The sequence below is a fragment of the Felis catus genome, chromosome A2 (assembly GCF_018350175.1).
Source record: "Felis catus isolate Fca126 chromosome A2, F.catus_Fca126_mat1.0, whole genome shotgun sequence".
NCBI lineage: Eukaryota > Metazoa > Chordata > Mammalia > Carnivora > Felidae > Felis > Felis catus.
Window position 1 is genome coordinate 91,133,216 of NC_058369.1, and position 27,317 is coordinate 91,160,532.

Here is a 27,317-nt window from a genome sequence, read left to right on the forward strand (position 1 = left end):
ACCCAAAAGGACAGTCGATACTTAGAACAATTATGTTTGCCCATTATTCTAGCCTTTCAAATCATCTTGAATCCCAATTCTGCTTTCCAAGTCATTAGGCGTCTTTCCCAGATTTCTGACTTTACAAAATTTGGCTAAGCCTTCCCAAAACCAAAACATCGATTAAATAGTAAAACAACAACAACTCAAAGATTAGGTACTAATACCAACGGTACACTAGGCCCTCAGCCGTGGTTTTGCTTTTGGTGGTTTCAGTTATCCATAAGCAACCAACCCAAAGGCAGATGATCCCCCTCCTGATGTATAACCAGAAGGTCAATAATAGCCAAATGCAACATCATCATTCACCTCACTTCACCTGATCACGCAGGCCTTTTATCATCTCACACTATCACAAGAAGGGTGAGTACAGTACAGTGAGATATAGAGAGATCACATTCATGTAACTTTTACCACAGTATACTGTTGTAATTGTCCTATTTTATTATTGTTGTTAATCTCTTACACAAAATGTATAGCACTTTGTCACAGGAATGTATGTACAAGGAAAAACACAGTATATATAGGGTGCCGTACTGTCCAGGGTTTCAGGCATCCACTGGGGGTCTTGGAATATATCCCCTGTGCATGACGTGGAGACTATAGTACTACACTGAACACCTCCCTCCAGATTGGCATCAATCCCTTCAATTAATAACCTTAGGGTACATCTGGGTTCAAATAGCCAACAATCTGCCTAGTGATACGATCATTCAGCATATCCTTCTGCTTCTTGCCCACAAGGATATGATGTTTCAAACGCCTTACTAAACGTCAAGCAACACCACGTGGGTATCATCCTCCAGATTTCCTGGTGGTCAGCTACCCCTTCAATCCTCAGCCAGCTTCTGTGCTATCACCGTACCGGCTGTGCCTTCTCAGTTTCCTTCTCAATTGCTTCTGGCTCAGCTTGCTTTTTACATGCCGGCGTTTCCCGGAGCCCTCTCCTCAGCACACTGCTCTTGCTGCCTGCTAAGAGCCCAGGTGACCTCATCAACGCCAGTGGCCTCAAGTACCTCTTATGTGCTTGTGGCTTACACGCTGTCTCTCTGTTGCACTCGCAGACATCCAGCTGTCTCTGGGAGAGCGCTATTTGGAAGTCCCTTGGGCACTTTAAACTCACGATGCCAATAATGAACTCATCCTCTTTCTTTCAGCCACCTGGCCTCCTCCTCCTAAATGTTCAGTCTCAATGAAAGGCTAAGCATCTACCCAGTAGCCCAAGGCTAAAGCCCTAGCAGTCCCTGGAGGCTGCGATGTATCACTGAGTACTACCACTACCCCGCTCTGTCAGCTGCCCAGCTCTGACTTCTTGCTCTCCCCGTGGGAGAGGCAGCTGTCCCCTACCTGATCTCCCTGCCTCCAATAAGATCCCTCCTTCATCATCCTCCTTTTACCAACAGAATAATCCTAACCTGATGTCAGTGGCTCCCCATAGCTTTCCTGCCTTCCCCACAACCTAGCCATCTCTTGCCACTCCTATCCACGTGCCTTCACTCTAGCCCTTGAAATGGTCATAGGAGTTAAGTCCTCTGTGCTGTTACACAACCTATTTTCTCTGACCGAGAAATGCTGGCCTCTGTGCATCCCAGAAAGCACTTCGGGAAATCTTTCAAAACTCAGCTCCAACAGGACTTTCTCTGAGGCCAGGGTTCCTTAATCTGATTCAGTTGCCCCTTCTCCTTGCTTCCGTGTAACCCTGTGCACAACTCCCTCACAGCATGTAACCCGTCTGTACTGTAATAATCATAGACTTAGGCATTAGTAGTTTCCCAGTGAAAGAAATACAGGATATGAACTCATTACATGCTAGATGAACAGATAAACATATGAATGGCCACTGAAAAAGAAAGAACACAGAATGAAGTAGGACGATCTTGAAATTTCAAAAACACAATCTTAGAACAAAAGACTGTCATTCCAAGCCCAAGAATTCTTAGTCATTTTGCAGTTGCTTTAGTATTTTTGTCAGCCAAACACATGATAGACTTCATTTATTGGAGGAATTTAGTAAGGTACTATGTACCAAACAACAGTGTTTTTAAAAATTGAATATTTTCCTAGGGGCGCCTGGATGGCTCAGTCAGTTAAGCATCTGATTCCCAGTTTCAGCTCAGGTCATGATCTCATGGTTTATGAGACCAAGCCCCACATGGGAACTCAAGGCTGAGAGACTGGAGCCTGCTTGGGATATATTCTCTCTCTCTCTCTCTCTCTCTCTCTCTCTCCCCCAAAATAAACTTTAAAAAAGTAAAAATTAAAATAAATAAAAATTAAATTTATTGCTATTTGATGTGTTAAGTAATTCTATATATTTTTAGACCATATATTTTTACAGTCTAAATAACTAATTGCTTTCTCTGGGTATTATATTATCTCAAGACATGTGGACAGGAAAAAAATCTAGAGAAATATATCTTCAGTGTATACTGAATGGTATCCTTACTACCATATATGTAAGAAAAACATTAAATGAAAATACCTAAACAGAAAATTCTCCAAAAAACTAAGTGATATGAAAAATATTGACTCTCAATAGTGATTAAAGAAATGTTAATTACATCAGTGAGACAGCATTTTCCACCATCAAGTTAGTAGCAATAAGTAACAATTTCCAGTGTTGCCCAGGATACGGTTCACATTCTTTGACCTAAAATTTCTGCTGCAAGTAATGTATCTTCAATAATAAGAAACTCAATGTTTTATGTTATTATAACATTTGTACGTTACAAACAATGAAAAACCTCAGCACCCCAAATTAAATATACTCATTCATTCAAGAAGCATTTATTAAGCATTTACTGTCTCAAGCCCTGTTTGAAACGCCAGGGATAAAGTAGCTTATTTTCAAAGAGAAAGAGAGAGGAAGGGAAGAAGCAACTGGCTTGTCTTGATAGAGCTTGCAACTTATTGGTGGGGGGGGGGGGTCATAAAAACAAAACAAAAAAATAATTAGAATATATATTATAATGGATGCTGGAAAGTGCTGTGGAGAAAAATGAAAGCACAAAATGAGGACAGAAAGGAGGAGGTGGCTATTTTTAACAGGAGTCCCGAGAAAGCCCTACTGAGATGACAAGTGAGTAGAAACCTGAAGCACATGAGGGAGAAAAGCCAAATAGCTGAATGAAGGAAGTTGCAAGCAGAGCAAAGCAGAGGCCCTGAGAAAAGAGCTCACACAACACATTCTAGAAAGAGCAAGCAGACTGGAGAGGCTGAAGCAGAATTAAGAATGGAGAGAGTCCTATGAAACAGGCTTTCTCAAGCGTCATTAGAGGCTTAATGGGAAGTTGGACCACACTGGGTCCTATAAGCCACCAGCTTTGGTTCTGAATGAAGCCTTCAAAGAGCTATGAGTAGTAGAATAACACTTTTTTGGACTTATGTTTTAATGTGATCTCTTAAGTGCTCTGTTGAGATTAAACTAAAGGAGATCCAGACGGGAAGTTATAATCCAGCCAAGAGACGATGGTGGTGTGGCCCAGAAGGTGAAAAGTTCTGACGCTAACTATATTGAAGCAGGACAACAGAGTTTGCTGACAGACTGGATATAGGAAGTAGGAGAAAAAGAAGTCTGTGGAGACTCTAAAGTTTTAGGCCTGAGCCACTGGAAGGGAGGAGTTCTCATTAGAGGAAATGGGGAAAGAGTAGGTTTGGAGCAGTTTCAGGAGCTCAGGTTCAAATGTGTCAGGGTGGAGTTCAACTACCCAAGTGGAGACACCAAGGCTGTGCAAGCTGGGAATCCAGGGAAAGGTCCAGTGAGGAGAGATGTAAATCTGAGAGCTGTCCACGTGTAGATAGTATTTAAAGCTAAGAAACTAGATGATACCACCAAGAGTGTGAGGATGACCAAAAAAAAAAAAAAAAAAAAAAAAGATAGGAGGGCCAAGGATTAAGCCTGGAAAGCCCCAGTGTAAGGCAATCAGGGAGATGAGACAGAACCAGTAATGACTGAAGAATCACAGTGTAGAGAGACGCCAAGACAGTGAGGTGTGCCTGAAGCCAAGTAAAAGTTTTAGTGGTGACAGAGCAACCAAGTCCAGGGCTTCTGACAAGGCAGGGAAAGGTGAGGAACAACAGCTGGATTTAGCAAAGAAAAGATCATCGTTCACCTAGACAAGAGCATATGCGGTGAAATGGTGAAGTAAATGACTTACAAGTAAACAAAGGTAGACATTCAAATGATGCAATATTTTGCAATATATTACATATTAAGATATTTATAACTATTATGGAAATATTTACAAAGAAGTGTTAGTGGCATTGGAAAATGGTTATAACAAGAGAGGAAAAGACACAAGACAAGCTCGCTTGTGGTTTTGAAAAGAAAAAGAAAAAAAGAAAGAAAATGTGCAAGTGGAAATGTGCTAAAACATTAATACCAGATATCCCCAAGTGGAAGAACTACAGCTGACTTTTTTTATACTTTATTTTCTAAAATTTTCACAACACACAACCTCAATAATTAGAAAAATACCCCTAGGGCTGCCTGGGTGCCTCAATTGGTTAAGTGCCCAACTTCGGCTCAGATCATGATCTCGCACTTCCTGAGTTTGAACTCCACATCAGGCCCTGTGCTGACATCTCAGAGCTTGGAGCTTGCTTCAGATTGTGTGTGTGTGTGTGTGTGTGTGTGTGTGTGTGTGTGTGTGTGTCTGCCCCTCCCCCACTCATACTCTGTCCCTCAAAAATAAATAAAATATTAAAAATTTAAACATGAAAAAAAGAATACCCCTATAAAATACTTTTGTAAGTTAACAAATTTCTTATCCACCTCCTAGCCCTTTCATACTTCAATCCATCCCTTCAGAAACACTGTTCTTAACTTCAACGTGCATAATAACTGCTATCTGGATTGCATTAAAATTTACAAAGCATTTTCAAATTCATTAGATTCTCCCAGTAACTCTAACGTAGATAAGGCAGGAGTTACTATATTCATTTTCAGACAAAGAAAGACTCAAAGAGAATGATTTGCACATGGTCACATAAAACGGTGACTGAGTACAAATTTGAATAGTGATTGCCCACCTTTGATACTACATCTACTCTAACAAGAAGAGACTTTGCAGTTAGAGCAAAGTATACACAACACGCTCCTCCTCTTAAGTAGCAAACATTGGAAAACATTAACCAAAAAGGCTGACCATACTTTCTTTATATTACCATGTTTATCTATTCCAATGTCTATTTCAGAGAGAAACACTCATTAATTCCCATGTTTCCGTCTTCCCTCAGGCCTTAGGCTCCTAGAGAGGGATGACAAGGTCCTCTGCATCCTGTATTAGCAGCAGCATCCTGCCTAGTACCTGGTGTACAGAAGATAACAGAGAAATGCTTTCTGATACACTTCAGGCTAATGGGAGGAGCTCATGCCCCACTGGATGTGATTATTGCAGGAGTTTCTAAAATGCCCTGCAGAAACAGCAATCAGCTTGAGTTATAGCTGAAGGAGTTTTAACGATGAAACAGATCCCTGGGTTTAAGGCAGTAAACTGTACTCCTCCCCTTATAACTAGGACAGTTCAGGGTATAACATAACCCTGGAGAGCTGACTGTAACAAAGATTGCTGGGCCACAACCCCAGGGCTTCTGATTTAGCAGGCTGTGTGCAAGGCCCAAGAACTTGCATTTCTTACAAGTTTCCAGGTAATGTTAACACTACTAGTCCTATGATCCCACTTTGAGAACCACTGACCTAGAGAAAAGACCTATAAAAGTGAAGATGTGAATAAGCAATAAATAGTATCCTGAACTCCAGAGCTATAAACTGAGTTGAGAATAGACTTCAATATATTCTGATCACTGGGTTTTTATTTCAGTGTCTTAAATCTGGTACAAATGAGAGAAGATGTCAATTAAGATTAAATGTACTATAAAGATCAATTTCTTTTTATAATTTAAAAAGTGGAAGCCACCCACACTACTTTACTTTCAAGGCAGTGATCAGTGCTGCCAGAAAAGAGGACCTACATCTTACTCATCTTTAAAACCCCTAAAGTGTCTTCAACGTAAAGATATTTAATCACTGTCTATTGAAAAAGATGATGAAATCCTGCCCTCAATGAGCATATCATGTACTTGAGGGAGTGGGGGAGGATGTTCCGAGCCTCTGGTAAAGCATATGACCTTTGCATGACTTAGAAAATGATGTCTCTCCTGGACTATAAATTGGGAAAAGGTATTCCTTCCTGCAGATGGACGCCGACCTGTGCCAGGACAGCTGGCTGGCCACATGCACACAGGACAGATTCTAGCTCTTACTTGCCCCCCTAGCTGGGTGCCCTTCTTCAGGGCACAACTCACCCAACCGTACAGGATGGTCCTGTGCGTGCAAAACATTTGTAGAACAGCATACACATGCCCGAGAGTAAACAATGGGCTGCGACTAGAATTCAGAGAAAAGATCCTTTGTCTTTAGCAGTTAAAGGGTTGAGGCGTTAAAGAAGGATACAGGAATTAATCCTGGCCGGGCGGCTTCCTTTGTCTGAGATGTTCTATCGTCACCAAGCACAACCTTCATCCAGCAAACCCCTACATCCAGCAAAGCCCTCACAAGATTATAAAGCTCAGTGTGGGCAGGGCCATATGCATGGTGCGCCATTTCACCACCACCAGTAGCTGGTAGTTAAGTACACAATAAATATGGGTTTAATATCGAAATATTACAGGTAGCTTAGATTAAGAAATGCAAAAAGGGACAAGAAATATCCATGGTTTCTTCAATGGGGAGGAAAAGGCAACCCAAATTTGGCTGGTGTTTTCTGACAATAAAGAAGAAGATCCAAGGCACTTCTGAAGAATGCACTATGATAGGAAAATGTGCCACTCTATACTATGCTCTGCTATTTCCATCCCTTGTGCTAAAATATGACACTTCACAGAACTGTCAACTCTTAGTTTTACATTGTAAATATTGATGGTGTGAAGACTTGTTCGCATTTGCCTAAAACATGAGAAACGGTTCTCAGTGGAAGGACTTGAAATGGAAAATTCACCTCCACAAGCCTCGCAGAAAAGATTATCTCAACTGCTTGAAAACAGAGGCTGGGTCCTAACCCCTTTCTGGGCAGTGTGACTTTAGAATCTCTGACACCCTCCCCCACAGCTCATGACCTTCAGAGACCACCTGCTCAAAGTTTCTCAACTGTTGCCATCCGATTCTGAAACAGAAGACATGGCCATTTGCAATTCTCCTGATTTATGCAGATGTGGAAGACCCAATCTCTTACCTAATCTACAAATGCTGTATAATAAAGTTCTGCTCTATCATCCCTGCCTCGCCTCTCAGTTGATACTCAAGCTATCCCCACCGTTCCACAGGAACCACTCTGGCATTGAGTACCAACATCCTGATGGTCAGATTCAATATTCTATTTAATCCTCATCTTACTGGAGTTTCTTTGGGCAACTGACACCACAACCACCCCTTTCTTCTTCCAAGGCTTTTCTCACCTTCCTCACACTCTGTACAGTCCATTTCCCTTAGAGTAGCATTACTTACATGTCTCCTTTGCGGATGCCTTGATTTCTACTGCCTTTAATGTTAGTAAAACCTTACCTTTCATCCTCTTTGTTCCCACTCTCCGGACGAGCATCCAATCCAGCAGTTTCAACCATGTCTTTTGTTCAAGTTCAAATGAACTTGAACAGACCCCTGAGCAACAAGACCTGATACCCAACTGCCTAATGACCAACTCTACTTAAAGTCAACCTCTCCAGAACCAAGGTCCTCATCTTGTCTTCCTCACTTTCATTCTCAAGGAGGTTAGAGGCACCATCTTCTCCTCAAGCCAGGACCTTTCATTCCCTCACCCTCCACATCCACTTACTGAACATTCTACCTTCTCCCAGCACACCCGCTGTGCCATCTTCATGGCTGCTTCTTAGCTGAGGTCCATTATCCTTTACCTGGACTATTACAATTGCTCCTAGCAGGTCTTACCCCTTTCTATCTCCTAGCCCTCTAATATGGATTCCATATTGTTGCCAAAGTAGAGCATACTTTATTGCTCCTGATTTTTACATCCTTCTATTGCTCCCCCACAACCACCAAATGAAGACCAGCTTATTAGCATGATATGGAGTACCCTATGATCAAGCTTCTTCTGCTTGCCTCGCAGACTCATCTCTCACTAAACTTTCCAGAGCATGCTGTATTCCAGTTGCAAGCCGTTTTGTCTCTCTGCCCTTTTTCAACCTATATTCTACACCAGAGATGTCCTTTCTAGCCCACACTCACATATGATCCTTGTCTGCTTGGCAAATTCCTCTTCATCTTTCAGGTCTCATTCACTTCCTCTACAGGGCGTTTTTATGTCTTTCTCACTAGATGTGACATCCCCTTTCTCCTTTCATGGCACCCAATCACTGCGATTGTTTACATTTCTGTCTCACCCTTACCCAATTAATTTTTTTTTAATTTGTAATTTCACATCATCTGACATGTCGCCTGGCACATAGTATAAGCTCAATAAATGTCTGTGGAATAAAATCTGTTGGCAGGACATCATCATCCTCAAGATTCAGAGACCAGTGGAATCGTATTATGCAGGATTTGAGAGCAGTGAACTAAGAATCAAGCTATTTTCTGATTTAATTTTCAAAATTTAAATAATGCAAACATAATCCACTTACTTCTGTTCTTTTTACTCTCATAACTCTATCTTCTAATACCTTACTCCAATTCTGAATCATCTGTTGGCCTTTATCATTTTTTCCTCTGGCAGTTCCATTAAGTCCTATTATTCAATGAGTCAAAAATTCCATTCCATTCAATTCTTGGATAAGCCTATCCTCTGAAGAAGCTCTGAAATCTCCCCATAGACCCTTTCTGAAATATCACAATCTAGGTCTACTAATCCAGCAATAATCAACTCTCACATTTATATAGATTTATTTTTCCTTTAATATATAGTAACTTCATCCTCACAACAGAAATAGGTAGGTCAGTTTTTATTACTGTCATTTTACAAGCAATGAACTCGGGCCAAGAAATCCATAGGATGCTTTCCCCACACACAGGCCTGAGAAATTAATTCTGCACATTCTGATGTCCAGTCTTCTTTTTTTTCTTTAAGCACCATTTACCCAAGTCACATCCTGTTGTCCTCCCTCTGCTGGCACACTGACTTTACGTTTTATTTCTGTCTCCCAACCTAGAGCTTTCCTGTCGATACCTGTGCTTCCACTCTACTGATCTGATCACCAGCTGAGTATTCCAAAGTAATCTTTTTTCTCCCTTTTTTGGCTCCATCATCCAATGACTTGACAAAGTAAGTTGTATTTTATGAGTTTCACCCCTGAGTCCAATGCTCTGCAAAAATCTAAGTGAAACTTTATCCATAACCCAGTTGTCTTTTTTTTTTTTTTCCTGAACTCCAGCAATTATAACTTGACTAGTCCCAGGACAATTTTCTGTGCTCTTTTTCCTTCCCTTGCTTTCCTCCAAAACCAAGCAAGGAAAATCAGAGTCTACGTAACTCAGTTAATCATGACTACTTTTATAAAAATACTGATCAATGAGGGTGAAACTCAAAGTCCTGGGGGGAAAAATATCAGGTTTAGAATTACAGATTTTTCCATCATTTTCAACATTCTCTCAGATTATTGAGAGCTGGCCTTTGTTGCCAGCCTCTGACCCCACTCTTACAATCTTCCCCAGCTCACAGTTCTGTTCTAGTGTGTGCCATTCACCTCTGTTTCTTTTTTTTTTTTTTTAAGTTTATTTATTTTAAGAGAGAGAGCATGCGCACACGTGGAAGGGGCAAAGAGAAAGAGAGAGAACCTCAAGTAGGCTACTTACTGTCAGTGCAGAGCCAGATATGGGGCTCAAACTCACAAACCATGGGATCATCACCTGAACCCAAATCAAGAGTCAGTCACTTAACCAACTGAGCCACCCAGGTGCCCCACCTGTTTGTATTACTAAATAGTGGAAAGGGACAAATGGGCAAGACTGAACACAAAATACTTACTTTATGTCTGTGCTCACAGGAGTTTGGCCTACAATTCCACACCTCTACTTCGGAGGACACCTCCCCCCTACCTCCCAGGACAAGCAGACCCTTACCCTCAGAGCCTGAAAAACACCTGCCCTTCTCCCTTTGCTCTCAAAAATAATGTCAGAGAGAAACCGTGATCAATTCTATAAAACTGTCTCAGCTAGTTAGACCAGATGGCCAGGAGCAAATTTAGCCCCTATGATCCTGCTTGGCCCCTCCAAATTCCAAAGAAAGCTCTAACTCCCAGTCAGTCATCTTACAAATGTTGCCAGTCATCGGAAAGAATATAAATGGATCTGTGCATCACCATTTCTAAAAACACAACGAGCCACAGGCAAGCTCAATACAATCCTCCTCTATGAGTCATTTATTCCCACTTTTGGGGGGAAAATTCAAACAAGACCTCAAGGAATTGAGTCACATGCAATTTCTAAAGTTAGTGCAACAAAGAGTAGAATTAATTGAAGAGAAACTTCCTCAACTTTTTGGCACCTTCCTGCCTTTCATTTCAGTATTTCTTTGTTAGGCTGCAGACTCCTATTCTGTTCTTTCTAGGAGTACCTGTGTGGTGCATCTGGTCATCTAAAGGATCTGATGGGACACCTGGGTGGCTCAGTCAGTTAAGCATCTGATTCAGCTCAGGTCATGATCTCACAGTTTGTGGGTTCGAGCCCCACGTCAGGCTCTGTACTGTCAGCTTGGAGCCGGGAGCCCACTTGAGATTCTGTGTCTCTCTCTGCCCCTTCTCTGCTTGTTCTCTGTCTCTCTCTCTCAAAAATAAACCTTAAAAAAAAATTTTAAGGATCAGTCTAGTTGTAGTGACCAAAAAGCATCACTCCATTGGCCATGTCTTTCACCCTGAAGGTTCAAGTAGATTCCTCATTACTAAGAATTAGTGTTACAAGACTTCTCATTTCAGAAAAAAGAAGTATGTTGTGTATATTGAGGCCGGGGGCTGGAGGTAAGGCTTTAGGTTTGTCCTGTTATAACTGTTCAACCTGAGGATATCCAAGAAGCAGCTTCCCATGGAAACGTGGAGGAACGGATCATTCCCAAGTGATAGGTAAAGTTGGAGAACACAGATTACACTACTAATTATATTGATAAACTCTGAAGTTAAACACAGCTGTTTGTTGAGCACTTGCCCTGATTTCCCCAATTGCAACGCTCTGCGTGCTCCCACACGTGCCTTTGATCTGATTCTCTCTCATTTCGGTCTGTCCTGGGACTTGTACTATGGGAGAGGAAGATGAAAATCCAAGGAAGATGGATGAGGTCCAGAACACAAATACTCTATCTACAGTTCAAGCCTGGGTAACATTCAGAAGTTACAGCATTCACACACAAAGGAACTGTGTCTGGCCATTCTTCCCAGAGGGGCTATGGGCTAACCTATTTTTGCTACAAAAATTAAAATGACCCATCACCCTGATGCCTAACAATCTTCCTAAAAACAGTATTCAATCCTCATATCCTGCCCAATGTAATCACTCAAAGTAGGTCAAAAATGTTGCTTCCTTCCCCTCATTGATTTTCATTAAGAGGATGGACTTTCTGGAACACTAAAAGGAAAGATAAACACCCAATACAACTACCAACGACACCCCCTGTAAATTTTTGGCACGTTAAGTCCAGCTCCCCTAAAAGCAGGAGAAAATCTCATCACCCATAATTATTCTTTCTGGCTGTAAATCAACAATAATCTCGAACCACAAAATAAACAGTGGCAATGCTTCATCCAGATGAACACCTCCCAAAAGGAGCATATTCACTCTGTCTTTGCTAATTCTCTAGATCACCAACCCGCCTCTTCTCTAAGTACACACTCTTTTATTCTCCCTAATTCATATCCATATTTTGCCAGAAGGATGCCAAGTGATACCACACACTGGCTTAGCAAGTCCCCAGGGCCTCATCAGGAAGCTGAGCGCGGGCGAGGGGGAAGAAGGGGTTGGTAGAGACCCCACAAGGTCTAGGGGAAGCCAGGGGACTGGAGAAAGGGCGAGGAGGGGCGAGGAGGGGCGGGGAGCGGGGGGAGCGGGAAACCCTCCTGTGGCAGTATCTGGCTCTCTGCAAGAGCTGTGAAGAGACAGGTCTCCAAATCCCAGCAGCGGGGCTTCCCCAGTCTCCCCGCCATCCCACTCGCTGAAATCTCTCCCAAGGCCCCAGGTCCTCAAGCCTGGCACTCTGAAGAGGGCGCCGCAAAGTCCTTCAGTGCCCTGAGAACAGGAGCGCGAACGGAAAAAGCATCACCCAAAAGACAGCAAAGCCACACACCCTCTCTCGGCCAGCCTCCCGGGGCGGGCAACTTCATCCCTGCCACAAACCAAAGCCCCTGTCCCCCAAGAAAGGCAGAAGGCGACGGCGGGGAGAGGGACGAACGGGCACCAGCCTCGCCCCTCTCCTCCCGCTGGTCCTCCCCCTCCCCCGCAAACTCCAGGTAAAGGACCAGGTGCGGCTCACCTCCAGGCAAGGAGGAAGCGGGCGGCCGGAGGAGGAGGGCAGGTCCCCAGCCCAGGCCGCCCGGCAGCCGGCGAGCGCCCAGCAGCAAATCCAGGCGGGGCTCCAGGGCGGCGAGAGCCCGCAGCGGGGAGCCCCCGCCCGCCGCCCCCGGCCCCTCCCCCGCGCCGGCCCCGGGGCGAGGAGCCGCATCTCCGTCCCGCTGCGGTCGGCCGGCCGGCAGGAAGGCAGCCTCCCCGGGTGGGGCGCGCTCGGCTCGCCGCGCGCTCGCCCCCTGCCCGTCCGCCCGCTGACAGCTCGGCTGCGCTCGCTGCCGGGCAGCCGGCGCCGGTGCTCCCGTCACGCCGGAGGGAGGGACCGCGGGGCGCGGGCGCGGCGCGGGGGCGGGACGCGGGGCGGAGACGCGGGGGCCTGGGCGCAGGTGGCGCGGGCGGGGGCTGCGGCCCGGCCGAGCGAGTCCAGTCCGGAGGGGGCTGCGCCGCCGCCGGGCCCGCGCCTCGCGACGCCGCGGAGGGCGAGCGAGGTCGGGGCCCCCCTTGGTGTCCCCGGTCCCCGCGGCCCGCCAGGAGGGGCGCTCCAGGGATGGAGCCAGAGTAAAACACTGGACACCAGGATATTGTTTATCCGGCGGCGCCGTTTTAAAACCTCCCAACTGACCCGCATCACACACACTCCCAGATGCGCCCTAGGAACAGCCCTGGGTGAGGATCCAAGCTAGAGGGCGTCAGATCGATTTTTTGGTGATTAGGGTTTGCGTGATATGGCAGGGAGGAAAGGGGAATGAAATATCGATGCAGTTGGTGACTCAGTTTTCTCACCTGCTTAACGAAAACAGTAACCATACCTACCCCCGTAGGGTTGTGGAGAGAATTAAATTAATCGACGTGTATGAAGCACTTAGGGCAGTGCCTGGCAAGCAGTAGATGCGGTACGGGTTGGTAGTAATAGTGACCACAAGAACAGCTACTCCTCGTGTCATTTCATGGGAACCGTATCACCTTGGGCAAGAAAGCCCTTTCGTTTCTGGAGGAAGCAGTTTTTCCATAAGTACGATTACCGGGGTGGTCTTCATGTTTTCTTTCATTGAAAACATACTGAACGGGGTAGTGGACACCAACTGGTGCAGGAAATGGCCATGCATGATGCCTTCCTCACTTTGGGGGATCTCAGAGGTTCCTTCTTGGCCTGCAATTCTGTGATTACATGAATTATCCTGTTATTCAACAGGAGCGCCCAAGTTTCTGAAAATTGAGTACCTGGAGAAATGTACCTGGCAGACTCATAAATTGACCTGAATATTTCTGTGACTCCCTAATATTTTTTTTTAAATAAACATTTCCACGTGGAATGTGAAGTTTCTCTCTCTCTCTCTCTCTCTCTCTCTCTCTCTCTCTCTCTCTCTCGTCTGGTTGTAATAATAATGCATGTTTATTGTAAACATTTTGGAAAATACTTAAAAGCATCAGGAAGAATGTAAAAATTAGTAGGGATCCCACCAATGAGACAGGACACCGGTAATGGTATTAGCATCTGGAAGACGTTTCTTCATGGTCTTTTAACTGCCTGTGTACTACAAAACTAGAATTATAATCTGTAACTTCTATTTTCCCTTAACAAGGTGAATATTTTCTCAAGTCATTGAAGTCTCTGCCAGCACAGCTCTTTTTTTTTTTTAAGTTTATTTACTTTGAGAGAGAGAGGAGGGGGGAGGGGGAAGGACAAAGAGAGAGGGAGAGAGAGTCCCAAACGTGGGATTGAGAGAGCTCAAATGTGGGGCTCGAACACAGGACCTGTGAGCTCATGACCGAGCTGAAACCAAGAGTCAGATGTCTAACTGACTGAGCCACCCAGGCACCCCTCTGCCAACACAGCCTTAATAGTTGTCTGATAATGTCTGCTCTTTGGAGATACACGATTTTCTATCAGATATTAGGCATTGTTTCTCAAGTATTTGATGTTATAAATAATTCTAGAATGACTGCCATTGGTACCTAATCTGTTCACACCTCTACTTTTAATTTCCTATGATGCCTTTCTGCAATTGATGTCATTGGATAGTGTTGTATGTGTATTTTTTAGGTTTTGATGACTAGTGCACAAATTCCCAAATTCCAAAAATTTTACATCAGTTGTTTCCAGCAGTTTGAGTATTTCTTTCACATCATTCTAGATTGTAATAAAACTTTAGATATTTACCATTTTGGTAGAAGATGAAAATGCTATCTTACTAGTATTTTAAATGTATTTTTACAATTTGTGACATTAAATAGTTTTTCATATGTATTTTTACTGACTGTATATTTCCTTCTCTTGTCAGTGCACATGAACTTTCCACTGGCACTCTGGCTATTTTTCCATTAAAGTTCCATCTTTTTTATTGGTTTGTAAGCAATCTCTTTTAATTTTTTTTTTTAATTTTTATTTGAGAGAGAGAGAGAGAGCAAGCAGAGGAGGGACAGAGAAAGGAAGAGAGGAAATCCCAAGCAGGCTCCTCACAGTCAACCTCGAGCCCTATGCAGGGCTCCAACTCGCTAGCTGTGAGATCAGGATCCTGAGCCAAAACAAAGAGCCAAATGCTTAACCAGCTGAGCCAGCCACTCAGGCACCCTAGCAATCTTGTAAGTTTTGTGTACCACACCTTGTTTACCACATATGTCACAAATACATTTCTGTGTTTGTAGTCTTTTAATTTTGTTTCAGGTGGCCGTTTTTGCAGAAGATTGTCATTTTTATGTACTCAAATATAATGTTTCTTTTTGTGATTTCTTCTTATGTTTTATCTTTAGAGACACCTGTGCTTCTACAGATCGTGTAAATGATCCTATAATTTCTTATTTAGTTATTTTCTTTTTATATATTTGTTATTCTTTAATCCATCCAAACTGTGTGAGTCAGATTATATATATTTTTATCTGAGCAAGACTTAACAACATGGCTAATGGATAGTTTCTTTCCTTGTAAAAATAAAGATTGTCCTACTTGATGCACATAGGTTACGTGACAATTACAGATTTTCCAGTGAGACATATTATCACTGTCAATAAACAATTTTCTCATTAACAACAAAGTCACAGAAAGAGAAATTTAAAAAACAATACCATTTACAACTGCACCAAAAAGAATAAAATACACAGGTATAAATTTAACTAAGGTGGTAAAAGACCTGTACTCTGGAAACTATAAAATATTGATGAAAGCAATTGAAGATGAAACAAGCAAATGGAAAGATACTCCATGCTCATGTGTTGGAAGAATTAACATTGTCAAAATGTCCATATTACACAAAGCAATTTATAGATTCAATGCAATCCCTATCAAAATACAACAGCATTTTTCAGCGAACTAAAGCAAATTTGTATGGAACCATAAAGGACCCCAAAAGACAAAGAAATCATGAGAAAGAAGAACAAAACTGGAGATATCACAATTCCAGATTTCAAAATATACTACAAAGCTGTAGTAATCAAATCAGTATGGTATTGGCACAAAAATGGACACAAAGATCAATGATCAGGTCAGAATAGAGACTCCACAGAAATAAATCTACATTTATATGGTCAATTAATCTATGACAAGGGAGGCAAGAATATAAAATGGGGAAAAGACAGCCTTTGCAATAAATAATGCTGGGGAAAGTGGACAGCTGCATGTAAAAGAATGAAACTGAGCTACTTTCTAATACTATACATAAAAATAAACTCCAAATGGATTAAAGACCTGAACGTGAGACCTGCAACCATAAAAATCCTAAAAGAGAACACTGACAGTAACTTCTCCAACATTAGCCATAGCAATATTTTCTAGATTTTAGGAAATCTAGAAACAAAGGAAACATTAAGGAAACAAAAGCAAACATCAACTATTGGAACTGCATCAAAATAAAAAGCTTTTACACAGTAAAGGAAACCATCAAGAAAACAAAAAATCTTACTGAATGGGAGAAGATATTTGCAAGCAACATATCTGATAAAGGGTTAATATCCAAAATATATAAAGAACTTATATATAAAGACTGAGCCTGGGTGGCTCAGTCGGTTAAGCGTCCGACTTCGGCTCAGGTCATGATCTCGTGGTTTGTGGGTTCGAGCCCCGCATCAGGCTCTGTGCTGACAGCTCAGAGCCTGGAGCCTGCTTCAGATTCTGTGTCTCACTCTCTCTCTGCCCCTCCCCTGCTCACGCTCTGTCTCTCTCCATCTCAAAACTAAATAAAACATTTTAAAAAAAGAACTTTACAACTCAACACCAAAAAATCAAACAAATAAAAAATGAGCAGAGAACCTGAATAGATCTTTTTCCAAAGAAACACACAGATGGCCAACAGACACATGATAAGATTCTCAACATCATTCATCATCAGGAAAATGCAAATCAAAAGCACACCTGTTAGATTGGCTAAAATCAAAAAGACAAGAAACAAAAAGTGTCGGCAAGGACTCGGAGAAAAAGGAAGGAGCACTACACCGTTGGAACAATGTAAACTGGTACAACCACTGTGGAAAAGAGTTTGAAGTTTCCTCAAAAAATTAAAAAAAAAATAGAACTACCCTACAAATACCACTACTGGGTATTTACCCAAAATTGTGAAAACACTAATTTGGAAAGATATATGCACCTCTATTTTTATTGCAGCACGATTTACAATAGCCAAGACATTTATAATAGCCAAGCAACCTAAGTGTGCACCAATAGACAAATGGATAGAAAACCTGTGGAATTATATATACACATATATAAACAAATAATTATATATATAATATAATTATATATATAAAAGAATAAATTACATAGCCATAAAAAATGATGAGATCTGTACCATTTGAGACAACATGGATGGATCTAGAGAGTATTATGCTAAGTAAAATAAGTCAGGCTGAGAAAGACAAATACCATATGATTACACTCATAAATGGAATCTAAAAAAAATGAATAAACAAACAAAGAGCAGAATCAGAAATATAAATACAGAGAATTGAAGGTTGCCAGAAGGGAGGAGGGAGGAGGTTGGGCAAATGGGAGAAGAGGAGAGGAAGATACAGGCCTCCAGTTATGGAATGAGTAAGTCATGGGAATAAAAAGCAGAGGAAAACGAATAGAGTCGATGATATTGTAATAGTGATGTAATGGGACAGGTGGTAGATACACTTGTGGTGAGCACAACATAATGTATAAACTTATCAAATCATTAAGTTCTACACTTGAAACTAATGTAACATTGATGTAACATTGTATGTCAACTATATAATAATAATAATAATAATAATAATAATAATAATAATGTTTTTCATAGCAGTCTTACCTGTAGAAAAGATCTTGACTTTAGGTAATTAAAACCACCACAAGACTGACAGAGAAAGGAAAATTAAAAAAAAAAAAACAACTCTGGTTCTCTTGTACCTGTTTTAGAATCTAACAGCAGTTTATTCAAATGGTTTGTGATTTTCTGATCAATACCTTCACTTTAAAAAATCGAGTTTATGGAAGTTCTAGCATCAGCAATCAGACAACAAAAGGAAATCAAAGGCATCCAAATTGGCAAAGATGAAGTTAAGCTTTCACTTTTTGCAGATGACATGATATTATACATGGAAAATCCGATAGACTCCACCAGAAGTCTGCTAGAACTGATACATGAATTTAGCAAAGTTGCAGGATACAAAATCAATGTACAGAAATCAGTTGCATTCTTATACACTAACAATGAAGCAACAGAAAGACAAATAAAGAAACTGATCCCATTCACAATTGCACCAAGAAGCTTAAAATACCTAGGAATAAATCTAACCAAAGATGTAACAGATCTGTATGCTGAAAACTTTAGAAAGTTCATGAAGGAAATTGAAGAAGATATAAAGAAATGGAAAAACATTCCGTGCTCATGGATTGGAAGAATAAATATTGTCAAAATGTCAATACTACCCAAAGCTATCTACACATTCAATGCAATCCCAATCAAAATTGCACCAGCATTCTTCTCGAAACTAGAACAAGCAATCCTAAAATTCATATGGAATCACAAAAGGCCCCGAATAGCCAAAGTAATTTTGAAGAAGAAGACCAAAGCAGGAGGCATCACAATCCCAGACTTTAGCCTCTACTACAAAGCTGTCATCGTCAAGACAGCATGGTATTGACACAAAAACAGACACATAGACCAATAGAATAGAATAGAAACCCCAGAACGAGACCCACAAACGTATGGCCAACTCATCTTTGACAAAGCAGGAAAGAACATCCAATGGAAAAAAGACAGCCTCTTTAACAAATGGTGCTGGGAGAACTGGACAGCAACATGCAGAAGGTTGAAACTAGACCACTTTCTCACACCATTCACAAAAATAAACTCAAAATGGATAAAGGACCTGAATGTGAGACAGGAAACCATCAAAACCCTAGAGGAGAAAGCAGGAAAAGACCTCTCTGACCTCAGCCGTAGCAATCTCTTACTCGACACATCCCCAAAGGCAAGGGAATTAAAAGCAAAAATGAACTACTGGGACCTTATGAAGATAAAAAGCTTCTGCACAGCAAAGGAAACAACCAACAAAACTAAAAGGCAACCAACGGAATGGGAAAAGATATTTGCAAATGACATATCAGATAAAGGGCTAGTATCCAAAATCTATAAAGAGCTCACCAAACTCCACACCCGAAAAACAAATAACCCAGTGAAGAAATGGGCAGACAACATGAATAGACACTTCTCTAAAGAAGACATCCGGATGGCCAACAGGCACATGAAAAGATGCTCAACGTCGCTCCTCATCAGGGAAATACAAACCAAAACCACACTCAGATATCACCTCACGCCAGTCAGAGTGGCCAAAATGAACAAATCAGGAGACTATAGATGCTGGAGAGGATGTGGAGAAACGGGAATCCTCTTGCACTGTTGGTGGGAATGCAAACTGGTGCAGCCACTCTGGAAAACAGTGTGGAGGTTCCTCAGAAAATTAAAAATAGACCTACCCTATGACCCACCAATAGCACTGCTAGGAATTTACCCAAGGGATACAGGAGTACTGATGCATAGGGGCACTTGGACCCCAATGTTTATAGCAGCACTCTCAACAATAGCCAAATTATGGAAAGAGCCTAAATGTCCATCAACTGATGAATGGATAAAGAAATTGTGGTTTATATACACAATGGAGTACTACGTGGCAATGAGAAAGAACGAAATAGGGCCCTTTGTAGCAACATGGATGGAACTGGAGAGTGTGATGCTAAGTGAAATAAGCCATACAGAGAAAGACAGATACCATATGGTTTCACTCTTATGTGGATCCTGAGAAACTTAACAGAAACCCATGGGGGAGGGGAAGGAAAAAAAAAAGAGGTTAGAGTGAGAGAGAGCCAAAACATAAGAGACTCTTAAAACTGAGAACAAACTGAGGGTTGATGGGGGGTGGGAGGGAGGAGAGGGTGGGTGATGGGTATTGAGGAGGGCACCTTTTGGGATGAGCACTGGGTGTTGTATGGAAACCAATTTGACAATAAACTTCATATATTGGAAAAAAGTCGAGTTTAAAAAAAAATAATATAGAATCCCTAATGAAATTTGATGAAGGAGAGTTTCAACTCGGAAGGTTTAAATAGCTTAAAGTCACTAGATGGTCATCAGTTTTCCACTTTAACTTTTGCAGTAGATACCTGAAAATTGAACCAAACTTTGCTATTTAACAATGCCATTGCTATAGACAAATGATGCTAAACACATAGATTTTTTTTTAATTTTTTTAACTTAAATCAGATTATGGTATAATAAGCCCAATTTTTTAGACATTGTCTAACTTCACAAAGGTTAGAAAAAATCTAAATGAATTCAAGCAACAAATTTTCTAAAAATCAATTTTAAACAGTCAAAATGAAAAAATTAGTGAAAAGTGTTTTCTGTATCTAATTAGCAAAGCGATAATAGTTTAAGCAAATGTATGTTGTGCATTATACACTCAAAAGAACAGGTATTTTGGAAACCAATTTGATAATATACATCAAGTACCTTTAGTATATTTACATCTTAATCCAGTACTTTTTACTTTCAGGACTCTAGTTTAAGGAAGTAGGGAATAAGGAGCACAAAGTTCTATACAAGAATACTCACTGGGTGCCTGGGTGCTCGGTTGGTTAAGCGTCTTGATTTCGGTTCAGATCATGATTTCAGGGTCATGAGATCGAACCCTGCATCGGGGTCTCTGCTGGGCCTATAGCCTACTTTAGATTCCCTCTCTCTTTCCCTCTGCCCCTCTCCCCGACTCCCCTTCTCATTCTCTCTCTTTCTCTCCCTCTCTCATAAATAAATAAATAAATAAATAAATAAATAAATAAATAAGTATAAATAAATAAATAAATAAATAAATAAATAAATAAATAAAAGAATACTCATTATTGTCTAATACAACTAAAAATGAAATAGTCTACATGTCTCCAATAGGGGAATGTTTACGTGAATTCTGCTATTTCCCATGGTAGAGTTATGTAGATGTTGAAAATTATGTTTCCCAAAGAATACTGAATGAGTCAAGACAATGTGCTCATATAATGTTAATATAAAAAAGCAAGAAACAAACTTTCATAAACAGCACATTCCCAAGTACAGTGTGTAGGGCAAGAGGAGTGTTTAAGTGTGCTTTATAGAAGGACTGTGACCAGAAATCAATACGTCAGTAGTGATAATCTCTCAATGGTGGCATACAGATGTTTTTCCTCTTATTTTTACAGATTTGTTTTTAATTTTTCCATAATTATCATAGATTATTTTCATAATCATTATGAATTGCTTGAATGTTTATTTCTTTAATGTCTGTCAATCCTACCTCAAGAAATCATCATATAAAAGCGTAAGGATAAAAGTGTGCACCAGTGTTATTTGTCAAAGAAAATAAATAAAATCTAACTATCTAATACTAAGGAAATAGTTAAGTAAATAATAATATTCAATGGTATATACTCTCAACACAAAGAATTGTTTTATGAAAAATCTCTGATAGAGGGAAATGCTTTTATGAAATGCTTTCAGTTAAATGGGAAAAATTGTGATACAAACTTACACAAAATAGATCTTTTCAGTATAATAAAAATAAAAATAACATGCACAGAAGGATATGAACCAATTTCAGGAGTGATTGCCTAGAGAATAAAGGAGACTGGGATTGAGAAGAATACAAGGTACTTCACTTACACCTTCCTTACTTTATTTCTGAAAGGAAAGAGGGATAATAGGGAAAGAGAAAAACAAGGAAGTATCTGGAGTAAATATGACAGAATGTAATGTTGTTTCGTTGGTGTTGGGTTGTAATTATTATAACGGCTAACATTTATTGAGCTATTCATAGATAGAGACCAACACTGTTCCAAAAGGGTTCAGAGCACTACTTCATGTAACCCGTAAAACAACCCTCTCGGGGAAGTACTCTTAGTGTCCCCATTTTGCAGATGAGGAAATAAAGGCAAAGATTGTTCAGCAGGATGCAGGATAGGCATTCAAACACAAGCAGTCTGATTCTAGGGCTCACCCACTTAGGAAGTTAGTTTTATTACCCTCTATATTGTTCTATATTTTTAAAATATTCAAAAATTTAAATTATTTCAATGAATATGATCTTTACTCGTTTTTAAAATTCCTTTTTTTAATTTTTACTTATTTTTAGAAAGAGAAAGAGAGTGCACACAAGTGGGGAAGGGGCAGAGAGAGAGGGAGACACAGAATTTGAAGCAGGCTCCAGGCTCCCAGCTGTCAGCACAGAGCCCCGTGGGGCTTGAATCCATGAACCACGAGTTCATGACCTGGGCCCATGTCAGATGCTTAAACGACTGAGCCATCTAGTCACTCCCAAATATTCCTTTTGAAAAGACGGAAGTGAGGCACCTGGGTGGCTCATTCAGCTGAGCGTCTGACTCTTGATCTCAGTTCAGGTCTTGATCTCAGGGTCTTGATCTCAGGGTCTTAAGTTTGAGCCCCGCTCTGTGCTGGGCATGGAACCTTCTTAAAAAATATATAAATAAATAATAAATATATATATATATATAATATGTATAATTTACATATATAATACATATATAAATTATATAATATATATAACATATACATATTATAAATTACATATTACATATACATATTATAAATTATACATATTATATATAATTATTATATATTATTATATTATATAATTATTATATATTATAATATATTAATATATTATAATATATTATATATAAATTATAATATATAATATATATTATATATATAAATTACAGATAGATGATAGATAATAGACTGAAGGGATAGACTGAATGTTTCATAACGATGTTTTCTAGATAATATGTTATGGGTGATTTTTTTCCTATTTCTTTATACTTTTCCACACTTAGAAATGTTTGGAAATTTTTTTACAGAAAATACATATTGTTCAAGTTTTAAAACAAGAGAGCTGAAGTATATTAAAAAGGAGCGTAATTCTTAAGTGATTCTTCTACCATATCCTATATTTTATCTATATTTTATACCTCAATTTGGTATGTTTTATATTTTATACCTCAGTTTGGTCACCATATCTTAAATTAACTAGTAGGGGGAAAAGAATGGGGGATTGAGGAGGATAAATGGAGAGGATTCAAAAAGAAACAAAATGGTTCTTCAAAAAATGAAAAATAGGTCGTATGAGGAAAGGCTAAATTAGGGTGTTTTGATTTACTGTCTCTAAGTCCACAAAGACTTTTACCAGTGGGATATATGTCCCTTGCTCTCCATTTCTTTCAAGGCTCAAAACAGAACTATTTTTAGTAAAGAAAGAAAAACGTTTCACTTGGGTATACAGTTGAACCTTCTGTAAGAGGTTATGGAGATACTCAAAAGATTGTGAAGTCAGTCAAACCTGCATTTAAAATCAAAACTCCACTGCTTACTGGCTGTGTGATCTGGGGAACATTACCTAATCTCCCTTGGCTTCTGTGTCTTTATCCATAATTTAGAGTTAAAAATACCTGACATTGTAGACTTGGTTTGCAATGAATTAATAAAATAATGAGTTAATGTGCCTAAAGCATTGCCATGCTTATTGGTACATTTGTAGCCCTTTATAAGTGTTTCCTTCTTAAGAAATACCAGTATTTCTGGCACAAAAACAGATACTCAGATCAATGGAACAGAATAGAAAACCCAGAAATGGACCCACAAACATATGGCCAACTAATCTTTGACAAAGCAAGAAAGAATATCCAATGGAATAAGGACAGTCTCTTCAGCAAGTGGTGCTGGGAAAACTGGACAGCGACATGTAGAAAAATGAACCTGGACCACTTTCTTACACCATATACAAAGATAAACTCAAAATGGATGAAAGACCTAAATGTAAGACAGGAAGCCATCAAAATCCTCAAGGAGAAAGCAGGCAAAAACCTCTTTGACCTTGGTCGCAGCAACTCCTTACTCAACACGTCTCTGGAGGCAAGGGGAACAAAAGCAAAAATGAACTATTGGGACATGTTCAAAATAAAAACTTCTGCACAGTGAAGGAAACAATCAGCAAAATTAAAAGGCAACTGATGGAATGGGAGAAGATCTTTGCAAATGACATATCAGATGAAGGGTTAGTATCCAAAATCTACAGAGAACTTACCTAACTCAAACCCAAAAGACAAATAATCCAGTGAAGAAATGGGCAAAAGACATGAATAGACACATCTCCAAAGAAGACATCCAGATAGCCAACCGACACATGAAAAAATGCTCAACATCATTCATCATCAGGGGAATACAAATCAGAACCACAATGAGGTACCACCTTACACCTGTCAGAATTTTCATGTTTTGTATTTGCATTTTGTTGATAATCAGAAATAGTTTATGTATATTAATAAAAATATACGTTTTCTAGATGACTTGTATGTCACTCATTAACACAAAATGTTAATACCATTGTTTTACTTGACTTTATGACCCCTAGGTTTCGCTCCTTGTATACCAGCGACACTGGCCTCCTTGCTGTTCCTTCAACCTGCCAGAGGTATTTCTTCCACCTTAGAGTGTTTGTATTTGTTGCTCCCTCTTCCCAGAATGCTCCTTGTTCAGGACTCAAATGTCATTTTCCCCGTAAGGACCTCCCTGGCCACCCTTTCTCACATTGCTGATGCTCCCTATCCCCTTCCCTGCATTACCTTTCTCCCTGGCAGATCACCATCTTGCATGTTGCCTATTTTTCCTATTGTCTATTTCTCCTCACTAGAATGGAAGTTCCATGAAAATACGTTTTGCTTTTCTTTTAATTGCTGTATTTCCAGATCTAGTACATAGGCACTCACTAAATATGGGTTGCATGGATGAATGCATCATGAGAGTACCATTAATGAGAGCAGTTAGTTTGTTAGTGCTCACACAAAATATTTCAGATTCACAGCAAAGAATTTAATCATTTCTAAAATTTATCCAACAATGAATTTGAGGGGAAATCCCCAAATTCTCAATTTGAGAACCAAAGGATGAATTGTGGACAAGGGAATCCACTTTACCTTCTTTAAGGAAAAAAGGAACTTATTACACAGCATGGAGTGCTTTACAGAATTTCTTGAGGGGCCAGGGAACAAAGCTTGGGTCTCAACACATGCAATGCTCAAAGACTAAACATCCAAAAAATAAAAAATAAAATCCAAACATCCAAACCTCTGTGACTACTAGAGCAGAAGACTCAAATGCCCTTGTTGCCATGTCAGCCGGAAGAATCCATCTACTCTCAGGCAGCTGCTGTCTCATGTTGTTCCCTCCCTCCTTCCGAATCTCATGTGAGGACATTTCCTAGGCAAAATCGAGTTTTAATATACAATCTGGTTTCTAGGGAGTCTGGAAATGTTTTAGCTAGCTGTCTCTCCTCTTTGCTTCAGGAAGGCACCCTAAAAGTAGGACAGATTGGGGAGAAGTGAGTTAAAGTGCATTTTTACGGCAGTTCCCCCTTTTGCCACTCAACCTACATAAACGCTTTCACCCCTGCATTAAAACTTGCATCTCTGAGGGATGCTCATTGCTCTTCTAGCTCTCAGTGACAATCCATCTTGATATCCTGAAATCTATCAGATGAATTATAAAGTTAACTACCACCAATCCACTATATATTAAAAACTAGATTACTATTCGGCAATAAAAAGAAATGAACTATTGACACACATTAGAACTTGGATGGATCTCATAGGCATTATACTAAGGGAAAGAAGTCAGTCTCAAAAGCGTACAAAAGAGTACTGAATGTTCCATTTATATGGCACCCTCAAAAAGATAAAACTGCCACGATAGAAATTAGACCCGTGGTTGTCAGGGATTATGGCGGTAAAGTGGTGTGACTACAAAGGAACAACCCAAGGGAAATTTGGGGGGAGTGATGACATTGTTTTGTATCTTGATTGTGATGGCGGTCACACAAATCTGCATATGCATTAAAATTCATAGAAGTGGACGCCAAAAATTCAACTTTACTGTATGTTAAAGAATAATTTTTTTTTAAGTTTATTCATTTTGAGAGAGAGAGAGAGAGAGAGAGAGAGAACACAGGGGAGGGGCAGGATGAAAGGGAGAATCCCAAGCAGGCTCAGCGCAGAGCCTCACCCAGGGCTCAGTCCCACAAAATGTGAGATCATGTTCTGAGCTGAAATCAAGAGTCCGATGTTCAATCAACTGAGCCACCCAGGCACCCCAAAGAATTAAATTTTATTCAAATAGTGCAACCCCATGAATCCTAAAGGTAATAACTACTGAAGTTGACAATATGTTAGGTTTTATAGACATGAAGAAGTTACTAATTTTTGAAAAAAACTACGGAAACAAAAGAGAAAAAAACAATATATATATTATAAAAATACAAAAACAAGAAAATACGAGTAGGGACAATAATTTTCATTTCTGCAGTTGCTTCTGAGATTACCTTTGGTATGGATGACTTTCTTCCTCCACGTTCCCTTTGTACTCAGGTGGTATTTCAGTGGTCCTGGTTCCTTGGGGAGGCAAGCCACAAATTAATTCCCAAATGGTTTGAACCTTGGTGATCTTAACTAAATGGGGCTGCTGTCGACTCCCATTAACTGTTATCATTGGATATTACAATCCTAGGATGCATTCCAGAGGAATTCCTGAGGTCCACTGTTGAAAATCATAGTAAACTTTTTGTTTCCCTTTGTGCTTCCTGGTCTGTTTATCAGGAGGAGCCCAAAAAGGCCGAATGGTCATCTCAGCATCTCAACTCTCAGTTCAGTTGTCTCATCTGGTGGAATATTTCTCCACTAAATACTAAGACCTCCAAATTAGCAGAAGCTAAAGTAATGGACTTGGGAAGGGAATTTTTGTGCTTTGTTCATCCAGTAAAATAATGAGAAATACCACCCCACTTCCCTCCTTGGTTTCTGGACCAATGCAGCCCGGTTTTAGGAGAAACAGCATCATATATTCGTCACCGGTTCAGAGAATATGCCTTATCCTAAAGGACACCACCCTAATGTCACGGGGTACTGTTTCCCAGATGACACAGTAAATCAATTCCTTGGGTCATTCTGCTAGACCATAAGCCAGGTCATCTAGGTGAATGTTTTGTGGAAATACCAGTGAAACCCAACAGCACTGGCCTTAATTATGTTACTGTGAAATGAGCTTCTTGATTAAAAGCAATATTGTGTGGGGAAACATGAGGTAATAAGAAAGGATGTCAATAAGGCATCAAGGCAACAGAAGCAGTATAATGGACCAAGAAAACAAACCATCAAGATTAGGTGTTTATTTCAGTGAGGATTAATGCTGTTCACTTAATAATGCAGGGGACCCAATATAATCAACCAGCAGTT

General features: G+C 40.3%; 1 protein-coding gene across 2 annotated transcripts in view; it reads right to left on the minus strand.

Moving 5' to 3' along the window:
- Positions 1 to 12,796, minus strand: part of ELAPOR2 (endosome-lysosome associated apoptosis and autophagy regulator family member 2) — a 181,513-nt gene extending 168,717 nt beyond the window's left edge. Inside the window, exon 1 of one of the 2 annotated variants that reach the window (XM_045052322.1) lies at positions 12,507 to 12,796. In XM_045052322.1, the coding sequence (XP_044908257.1) occupies positions 12,507 to 12,695 (189 nt within the window). In that variant the 5' untranslated portion in view covers positions 12,696 to 12,796. The remainder of the gene's footprint in view (positions 1 to 12,506) is intronic. The other variant, XM_023250311.2, reaches the window with a different exon arrangement.
- Positions 12,797 to 27,317: the final 14,521 nt, after the last annotated feature.